The sequence below is a fragment of the Argentina anserina genome, chromosome 6, assembly GCF_933775445.1.
Source record: "Argentina anserina chromosome 6, drPotAnse1.1, whole genome shotgun sequence".
Classification (NCBI taxonomy): domain Eukaryota; kingdom Viridiplantae; phylum Streptophyta; class Magnoliopsida; order Rosales; family Rosaceae; genus Argentina; species Argentina anserina.
This window is the reverse complement of record NC_065877.1, coordinates 8,590,965-8,601,718: the sequence shown is the minus strand read 5'-3', so window position 1 is coordinate 8,601,718 and position 10,754 is coordinate 8,590,965. Positions and strand designations below refer to the sequence as shown.

Below are 10,754 nucleotides of genomic sequence, written 5' to 3'. Positions count from 1 at the left end.
TTTAGTGGAGTAAAGGAAATCGATCAGCTCTAGATCTGGTAGTGGATGGAAGTGGGTAATGTTTGGATATATCAGTTAGTCTTTGATCCAGATAGCTATGGTGATCGAAGTTGCAGCTGGTGGCCGGAAAGAGTTGCAGTAAAATAATGCAGTCAAGACTTGAGAGCTCGGATAGCTCCGTTCGCAAGTGGATGATTGGATCGATAACAATGGGAGCCTAAACGAAGAATTTTAGATTTTTAATAAAATCAGTTTGCACTTGACTCTCGCAGAAGAGTAGACTACTTCTACTTAGAGGCCGAATTATATTACGTTTTTACTCAAGTAAGTTTTGAGTAGGCCAGTCATAAGATGATTGTGAGTAGACTTTTCTGTATGAGGATTGTTGGTTTAACTTTGAAGTTTTATTTTTTCTTATAGTTTCTTAAATGAAATTGAGATCATCTTTGCATCAACTGTTTAAAACTATCATTTTGGTTAAGAAACTCAATACAATTCACTCAATCTATTAGGGGGGCTCTTAGAATCGCCTAGATTGTCCTTTTACAACTAAAAGAGCTGCCACTACATAATTATTAGGTTTTAATTTCTTTTTATATCCTAAATTAGCATAACTTAATCTTTAGATTGACTGACAAAATCAGTACACCAACTTGTATTTAGTTAGATCATACACGAACAAAGTTAACATATATATTTGAATATTCTGTCTAGATAATTTTTTGATACAATGTATTTAGATATTAAATAGAGGTAAATTTAGGCTAAAGAGCAAAAAATTATATGCTCTTCTATTTTATTGAAGTGAGGGAGCATAGAAAATTGAGCAAGAAAAGAAAGATTTTTAATGTGACTCATCAAAATTGACAATGCATTTTCTTTGTTTTTTGGATGCTAAATTGACTAATGTTTACAAAGTCATAAAGATCGATAAGCCAACGCGTGAGAGTGGAGAAGAACGGGAGGGAAGCACATCAAGAACTCTAATGTGAAGATGGCCGGCATTAAAATGTAGACAATGAAACTCTAACCGGTTTGATAATCCCTGTCTCTTTACAAACTTGACGTTTGACGCGACCCCTTGAACATTGGACTTTTTCTAGATATTATTAATTTAATCTCTTATATAGTCCCCTCTCCCATCCCTCTGGATAAATCATTAATTCATTAACGAATTTCATACGCCCGAAGTGTGAATCGGAGACAAAAACTACTTCCAATCATCAAAGCTTGAGGTTTATTACATAAAAGTCATATTCGATCATCTCTCGATCATAACATCTTGACATTACCATTCTCATTATCATCTTCAATCACCGCCGTACGTGTTACGCCGGCGTCATGGCAGAAGCAGCCGTTGAAGAAACCACTTTGGAATACACGCCGACATGGGCTCTTGCCACAGTTTGCTTCTTCTTCATTTCCATCTCCATCGTGCTTGAACACTTGATCTACCTCCTTGTATCAGTAAGTAGTACTCTGTTCTTTGTCACCATGAAATTTTCGAGCTTTGTCGTTTGGGTACTGAAAGTTTGATTCTTGTTCATGCAGTGGCTGAAAAAGCATCGAAAAACCGCCTTAACTGATGCGGTTGAGAAGCTCAAATCAGGTACAGCTTGGTTTGAAGTTTAGAGAATGAACCCAGCTTGTAATATATGATCACAGTTGTATTTGGTTTACATTATTTTGTTGATGTTGCAGAGTTGATGCTACTGGGATTTGTATCACTGCTATTGGCGGTGACCCAAGATAGGATATCGAAAATATGCATATCTGAAAAGCTAGGAAACATAATGCTTCCATGTCGTAAAGCCTTGAATGAGACTCCCAAAGTTGAAACAGTCGAGCACTATGTGAACAAATTTGCGGCCCACATTAATTCATCAAGTGCACATGTCGTGTTTGACGAAATGCTCAGGCAAACGCAGAGGATACTCGCCGAGGAGGAGGAAGCAACTGTTGAGGATTACTGCGGTGATGTACGTAACTTCACAATCAGTTAAATTTAATGATGTTTTACCAGGGTGATTGTTGATTCTGATGAGTCTGACTTGCAGGGAAAAGTTTCGTTAGTGACGAAAAACGCACTTCATCAGCTTCACTTGCTGATCTTTGCGCTTGCGGTTATGCATATAGTGTATAGTGTTCTAACCATGGCTTTGGGGAGGGCGAAGGTAATGTTCATTAAACGGTGAAAAGTTACCATAAGCTTCAAACTTAATGTAATTTGTATCATTCGATGAACTTTCTGATGCTCAATATTCTTCTATGGTCAATATACAGATGAGGCGCTGGGAAGCTTGGGAGGCAGAAACTCGAACAATGGAATACCAAGTTGCCAATGGTATGTACGCTTTAGCTTTGAAACTATCAATTTTTGGGTGCCAATTCAAAGACCCTCATGCATCTTTGATTTTCCTTTCAATTTCCACCATCATACAGTGTAATTTAGGCTGGATGAGTTCTTGTTCGTATCGCTTATGGTTCATTCTTTATGGACCATCTTCACAAGAAGTCAATATGTGGATTTGTTTAGTTTCCTGAATTTCAAAAAATGCAATTTGTTTCCTTTATGAAAACAATTTGGTACAACAGCAAAAAGTGTCAATAACAGTTGCGCCAAATCCATCCAGAGGATACTTATGCTTCATGCAATAATTGGAAGGGAAGGAATTTATGTTAGATTCTAAATCTGGTTTGCTTTTAACAAACTTCTCTTCTTCTAGGGTAAGGCGACTGAGTCTAAAATAATGGGTGTCTAAGAAAGACTGCTGCATGTTATTATATTTCAAACATAATACACGGCCCCCAGTTTAAATATACCTCAAATGGCTGTAAAGTCTTTGTAATTAGAATATTAGGGGGCCTGAGCCACCAGAAGTTGGGGAGTCTTGCACATAAGCCTCTGGCTTCATATGATTAATTTTGGAAATGTGTATTGCTTTTCCTTAACTGTTATACCAATCTTGATTGTAGATTTCTTTGACCAGAACCGATTCAGAAACACTATTTCTGAGTTTTTTTTTTCTGAGACGTCATTAGTGAATGTCTCTGTCACAGTCTGGTTATGCACTTGGTCAGCTTCTGAAACTTGTATAAGAAATGAAACCAATTTTCTAACTTGCTGGACATATTCTAAAACTTCTCTCCCCCTTAACTTAGGGGTAAGCACCTTTCGAAAAAAAGATTAGGGATACCGGCTACGTATACAATCTTAATATGTCAGCAATATGAAAGAACGTATCCTATAAAAGTATGCAGACGTCTACATATAGTCATATACTATGCACCTTATTGAAGAGCGTATATTCTGATGTCTTTTTTTTTCTGTGGAAGTTATAGACTTACAGTATTCATATTACTCATATGTATTAACTGTCATAATACTCATACGTAGATCCTGACCTTAAGAATCTAAGATAAGAAATAAGGAATTGAGCTACGTATCAGTTACTTATCCACATTCATTTGCAGATCCCAATCGATTCAGACTTACAAGACAAACAACATTTGCAGAACGACACATGAATTCGTGTACAGAGACATCGTTTCATCTCTGGATTGTGAGTACCTTTTATCATCTTCAAGCTGGACCTAAATCTATAAGGACATATCTAATAACTTGGTTTTGGATGACTGTATTGGGGCAGAAATGCTTTTTCAGGCAATTCTATAATTCAGTGGCAAAAGTTGACTACTTCACCATGAGGCACGGTTTTATTTCGGTAAGGGACTTAACAAAACCAATTTTTTGTATGGTTTGATGAGAGAATTTTATTCAACAAAATCAATCAAGCCTATGATTAATGAATCTTTCTGTAGGCTCACCTGTCAAACAGGCACAACAACTTTGATTTCCAAAAGTACATACAGCGATCTTTGGAGGAGGATTTCAAGAAATTGGTCGGAATCAGGTTTATTATTATTTGTTCATTTTCATTGTAATTATTGAAAATTACACATTTTACATCTTTCATCCCAATCATTATTATTCAGAAAATTAATGTGGCCTCGTTTCATTTCCCCAGCCCTGTAATGTGGTTTGCAGTAGCCGTTTTTATGCTGGTGGATGTATATGGTAAAAATTCTTATTGCAATATTTGCTTCCTGTTGATGATTTCCTTTAGTTTGTGTTAAGTGACTTAAGGCGATATTTTAACTCATGGTATTTGTATGAACTCTGACCAGGTTGGCACGTATATCTTTGGCTATCATATGTTCCACTCTTGGTAAGTACATTGTTGTATGTTTAGACGAGCACATAGCCATATATAGTATCTGTGTTTCCTGATAGGTGTTAACTTTTCTTTTCTAGGTCGTTCTGGTCCTAGGAACTAAACTTGAGTACATTGTTGCAAAGATGGCGCTTCAAATTAAAGAACAAAACAATGTAATCATTGGAACACCTCTTGTTCGACTAAACGATGATCATTTTTGGTTCAAGAGACCAAGATTTGTCTTAAAGCTTCTACATTACACTTTGTTCCTGGTACGCATTCCCATATCAGAATGAGAAATTTTTTATTTTTACTTTCGAAAAGTGCAGTATAACTAACAATACTGTCTTATGCCATGTAGAATGCATTTGAGCTGGCCTTCTTTATTTGGGTTACTGTAAGTTTTTCCTTCCCATCCTAGATTTGATTTCATAGTCAGGATTCAGGAGTAAATAAGTCCCAGTTTTAGTAAAATCAGCAATTATGCTTTTAAATAGCTTATGATGGACCGCTCTTGTGATTTTCTTAGGTTCAATTTGGATTCAAATCGTGCTACCACGAGCACATGGTGATCATTGTTACAAGAATTTTCTTAGCGTAAGACTACCAGAGATTTCTGATATCTAATTCCAAAAGTTATTTTAAGGAAGGATATGTGGTTAACTGGTTATAGACTATTGAGTATGCTTTGTTCGCATTCGTGACTACTGATTTTTCAGGGTGACCACCCAAGTCCTCTGCAGCTACATTACTCTTCCACTCTATGCACTTGTGACACAGGTAAAGTATATATGATCTTCTCGTCATAGCTAACACATTTTACTGACCAGAAAAACTTTTAATTACACCAAAAGAAATATAAGACATGAAAATTGATTGATATCTGACTCATTGTTTTATATACATGTACACACAGATGGGCTCACAATTCAAAGGTAAGATACTAGAAGATAACATGGCTGGCATTCTAAAGCAATGGCACGGTGATGTGAGGAGGAAAAGGAGGAAGGAAGAACGAGAATCACATTCTGGACGGACGTCTTTTTCCGTGGAATGGAGCTCCATGAGGCACAGTATTTCTTCTTATATGAGACCAAGCCCTTCCAGACGGGGCGAAAATGCCGATATTTCTAACAGAGGGGACAACAGGGAAGAGATAGTAGAATTAGAAGAAAGCTCCTCATCAAGGGGTCAAATAAGAGTTGATGATTTTAGGACATGAGCAGTAGTGGAATTACAAAGCCTATAGGAGGGTTAATGGTCGAAGGTCAGTCGGACTCTGATGGCCACTTTGTAGCCAATTGTAGGGGTAAATACATCATTGAATCAAAATTACAATTTTATTAAACTAAATTTACAACATTGAGAACAAAATTACAACATGTGTTTTTTATATTTATAAATAACAAAATAAATTTACTACATTGACAATTATTTGTTAATAATATTATAAATGTTATGGGGGAAGTAATTACAACTAAAAGAACTATGTTTATAAAAAAAAACATCACCTTGTTTACTACAATGACAACAAATTTGTTATTAAATCACCTTATTTAATTCTACTTTTTCAGATTGTATTTCAAATTCATTTTGACAATCTCTATTAAGAAAAAAACTTGCAATTACTACTACTTGTGACTATGTTTTATAAATAATATAATGGTCACGTACAATAGTTTCCTCCCCTATACATATATGAATGAGCATAATTTAGTTGAGTAAAAAATCTTAACTAAGAAAACAAGTTTGATCACATTCAAATACAAATCCCAACAAAAAAAACAATGGCACACTGTTCAATTTAACAATATTGTCATGATCAATCCATATCAAGATGCACAATGTCTGGAAAACGTCTCTTTAGTGGCAACCCCTTCCATATTTTGAGTTTCTTGAACTCATCTATGCGTTGTTCATAAGTACGATATATATGCCCATTATTAACTTGGTATATGTGCCACTGAGAAGCAACAGGAGGAATTGGAACAGATTGAGATATCAAATTTACCTACATGCATAAAAACAATATCGTGTATTAGTTATGAATCAGTAAAATGAACACGACATCTAATTTGGTACGTGTTTTGAATATTACATTAACAAAATGACGTCTAACATATCCAATTGCAAATTCACCACCCTCGCAATGACCACGGTATTCATTTCGACATTCCTTCCGATTATATAAGGGAAGATAGGTAATGCACATGGTGCTTGATAATTGAAATACTGTCACACTATAACATGTGGAAATGATGAGTCCCATATCAGGCATGGTCATCCAAAAGGCTTCAGGTGCAAACCCGCCAGCAAAATAATCAAGGCGATTCTCTAGCTGACGAAAGCGTGCAACCCCGTAAATGTGGTCTTCATAGAAAGTGCGGTTACCGCTAAGCTCATCTAACAAATGTTTACGTACTGTACGCCAACCATCATGACCGAACCCCATTGAGATAGCTACCACTCTATATCCACAGTTTCCGTCCATATCAACATTAATTTGATTTGCAATATATTGTTGATACATAGTAGGAAATTGTCTTGTATATTATCATGTCACTCTAGGTGGTATCATGGAGTTAATATTGTTTGACCTCTGAAACAACATGAAAATGAGAAAATTAGAGATAGACCCAATATTAGAATTCTTTATTGAAATTAAACCCACACATAAATATTTTTTTAATCTACACCCAAATTTATTTTTGCCCTTTTGATCATTTTGGTTTGCTTAATATTAACATCTATTTATAATTTTTCATTTTACATGTCTAATTCAAACATTCCATTAATTTTTCATTACATTCAATTACTGAAAGATTTGATATCAAATTTTCCTTGAGAAAAACTTATTTATATAGTTAATATCAAAGTTTCAAAATACAAACACTAGTTCATCTTTTATACATCCTACGAGAGAATTCTAAACTAGCTTGTTGTGTATTTGTATCATTCGTTTGTTTCAATTTTTTTAATCTACCAATAAGGTACGTATGTCGTTATACATGCAATATGTATGTATATATGTTTTCTCAAATCTTTTCATTTCGTATCATGAGCTTTTGTATGGTAAGTCTTAATTTGTTCTAGGTTTCACCTTTTTTTTTTACACTACTGATACCTAATAGATAGAAAACATGCATATCAATATAAATTTCAAATTCAACCTATGAAAGACATCTTTGGAATGATAGAATACCTCACAAACATGTTTATGTAAAAAATCCTAGAAAACATGTAAACATTCATATAGATACATACCTAATCATTAGGTTGTAATTAAAAAAATACCAACTTTATAGGGGAAAAAACTTATATCTCTACCTCAAACGTAGGTTGCATTGTTGTTCATATGAAATCTACCTATGAAATAGAATGTTTAAATTATTTTTAAAAAATGGAAAGTTTGTAACACCATGAAGTGATTTTGATATTGAAAAGCTTATGAAATCTAAATATGTAACTAAGTAATGTTCCATTATTTCTAAATTTATGATGAGTAAAAAAAACTGTAATTATTAAGGGACTATGAAAATCTATAATTAAGATAGTAAATGAGAGCATAATTTGTTGATTGACTAATCAATTTTTAATAGTGTCATTTTATAATTTAAATTAAAGAGAATGACAATAATTTGGTGTATATTAAAGAAAAAACTAGGTTGGTTTCTCTTAAAATAGCTTCTAAAAATTGGGTGTATAATGAAATATCCCAAAGAAAATTTGTTCAATAGGTAAAATGATATAAACTACATAAAACATTAGATTAGTGAGTGCATACCTTTTGTTTTGAACTGTTAAATTATTTTCTGCCTTTTTTGGGATACTGACTCTGTGAAATTCTTGTTGATTCTTCGAAACCTTATTCAATTTCTTTCTCTGACGTTTCAACCTAACTGTAGGATCTGATGAGTGACTATCACGGCCTGAAAATGCATTCACACACTCAAAAGCAGAAGGTATACGGCGCGTGGAACTATCTTCTTTACGTGGACGCCCTCGATTATTGGTTTTCACTTGTGGCTCTCTAAGTGATGTAGAACTTGGATTCATAATCTCTTCTAACTTTAATACGAGTTGTTTCTTATTCTCATCATTTTGCTCCTCAAACCACTTCTCTAGTCTTAACATATGGGGCTTAACATGAATAACATTTGACCTCTTACTGCTGCTCCATGCTGGGAGAACACTGAAATCTAACTTCCTCCAATGAGGATGAATGCAATTAAGTGGAACGGGATTGTTACTACTTTTGTAGGAGGCAATATCATGGGCACATGGCAACTGATGTGTGAGGCGAAGAGAACATTGACATGAATCAAAACTTCCTTCACAATTGTCAGCCCTATATATTTAATAGTAACAGCATATATGATATTGAATAAATGAAATGATAGACTAAGAAGATGAATACCTTTTATTTCGCATATTATTTGGTTTAATGTTGTGATAGATTCAAAGCCTCTCAACTCTCTCAATTCCTCAAGCTAAGCACAATGTTGGACAATGCATCGACTCTTTTCAAATGACGCTTTAATATCGGTATGTTGCAACTCTATCAAACAATGTATGATGTCCCATGACAAATCAAAATTAAGTTGGCTATAGCCAAGTTGGCACTTTAGTTTTGCATGAGCACTTTCCGCCCTACGGAAGAAAGAACGAAAGAAAGAAAAAAGTTAATAATCTACCATATTATACATGCTGAAAAGCATTTAAAGTACGTACCTATTCGAAGTAGTAGTGCTAACCAGGTGAAACCATGTCCATGCTAATACAAATTTTTCCTCGTGTACTAACCAGGTGTCCTTCAAATAGGAAATAGCAGCTGGGTATGCTTTATATCTAACTTCAAATGACTTTAGCCTGTCCAAATACTCAGTTTTGGAAGTGATCACAAATTGTCAAACTCATTAAACATCTCCCATATTGCTGTGGTTTCAAACATCTTACTACATTTTACAAGCACCTCATTATTGATATGCAACGTACACAGCATATGATGGCTGGTAGGAAATACATTACGTATGACATTCATAAGCGCCAAGTCTTGATTGGTTACTATCACATGAGGGAGATCCTCACTAAACAACTCCTCCAATCGAGACAAAACCCATGTGTAATTGTCTTCCTTTGCAGTATTAAGATATGCAAATCCAACGGTGAATGTAATGTTAGTAGATGTCACTCCCACAATCTCTAAAAATGGAAACCGATACCTATTAGTCTTGTATGTGTAGTCCATTATAATTACATGTGGGAATGAACGTAAAATATTGGGTGAGTCCAAAACAAGTCTGACAAAATCTGATCAAGTCCAATACTTCTATGATCTTATTCAGAAAATCTAACTTGAACAGATTCGATCACTCTCTCTCTCTCTCTCTCTAAATACAATGGCTTTCTCCAACTCCATGAGTAAAGAACTGGCGAAAATTCTTCCCATCACTGGGTGAAGGTTCACATTCGGCTAATCTCACTAACATGGCAGCACCATAGCCACAAATTTGGGTCAATCCTATCATTTGACTAACGTCGTCTTGTGAGTGTGTTATCAAGCCAAAGTGCACCCCACGAGCTGTGGGTGCAATTGTGGAATTGTTTCCCCCCCGTCTCTTCTTCCTCTCATATGGCCCCCTTCTCATCTTCCTCTCTTATTTTATTTAAACAACTAAATGGGAAAGACCACGTGATGAAGTCTCTGTGATGAATTGATAATCCTCCAGAATTCGGATGCCGCAGGAAACTCAATTTTTTTGTCCAACTGCGGGGTTCTGATTACAGATTTGCTGTTGTAGGATAAAATGGGGGACTGCAGCGGTGCGACGTGTAAGCTTGAGGTCGGAAAATAGTCGGGAATCATAACAGAGTGATGGTGGCTGGGTTCGCAAGTAGATTTCAATGGTGAGTGAGGGAGAAAGAAATGACGGGAAGGCTAGTTTGGTGATTGAGTCTGGGTTCAGTGACGACGGGAAGGAGAACAATGAAGACTGGAATGGAGTTATGACGGTAGAGTTCGACTTTGACGATCTTGTCAAAACTGACCTTTCACCGAGAGAGTGCAACGCTGGGAGGTGGCCAAACGACAAAGACTCGACACCATCATATAATTCAGTCGGCTTTGGGGTTGTTATCCCTGATCCTACATATATATAAATTACCCTAATAACGGTTGAGATCTTGAGATGAATTTAATCAACGGTCCAGATGTGAATTACTTTTCAACTAGTGGAAGGATAATACCCACTAAATGGAGTTTACCTAATCGAGACCCATACATACATCAACGAAAATATGTAAATTTTGAACTAGAACCATATTTCACTGTTACGATCAAATTTTACGGTTAAATATTGATTTTTTTTTTAAATTTAGTTATGTGAATCACATTGTGGCCACTAAAGTGGTATATCTTGTTTCATAGTTTATATGTAAGTGTGTGTGTTTCCAAACCAACTCTATTAAAAAAATGAAACTTTGAAAATCGACCTTAAGATATCATTAGTTTAGTGATACATGACTATTGTAAAAAAT

General features: G+C 35.3%; 1 protein-coding gene across 1 annotated transcript; it reads left to right on the top strand.

The window, feature by feature from the left end:
* Positions 1-1,177: 1,177 nt before the first annotated feature.
* On the top strand, positions 1,178-5,627 carry LOC126797952 (MLO-like protein 3). The gene is made up of 15 exons (XM_050524730.1): positions 1,178-1,467; positions 1,552-1,609; positions 1,702-1,979; positions 2,058-2,174; positions 2,284-2,344; positions 3,475-3,563; positions 3,651-3,725; positions 3,823-3,914; positions 4,029-4,078; positions 4,189-4,229; positions 4,316-4,489; positions 4,579-4,614; positions 4,747-4,814; positions 4,937-4,997; positions 5,134-5,627. The coding sequence occupies exons 1-15, from the start codon at positions 1,342-1,344 to the stop codon at positions 5,437-5,439; spliced, it is 1,632 nt and encodes a 543-aa protein (XP_050380687.1). The 5' UTR covers positions 1,178-1,341; the 3' UTR covers positions 5,440-5,627.
* The last annotated feature ends 5,127 nt before the right edge of the window (positions 5,628-10,754 follow it).

Coding starts and splice junctions, on each gene's coding strand:
- LOC126797952 (XM_050524730.1), top strand. CDS start 1,342: ATGGCAGAAGCAGCCGTTGAAGAAACCACTTTGGAATACACGCCGACA. Junction 1,980..2,057: donor TTGAGGATTACTGCGGTGAT/GTACGTAACTTC, acceptor TCTGACTTGCAG/GGAAAAGTTTCGTTAGTGAC. Junction 4,079..4,188: donor TATGCTGGTGGATGTATATG/GTAAAAATTCTT, acceptor AACTCTGACCAG/GTTGGCACGTATATCTTTGG.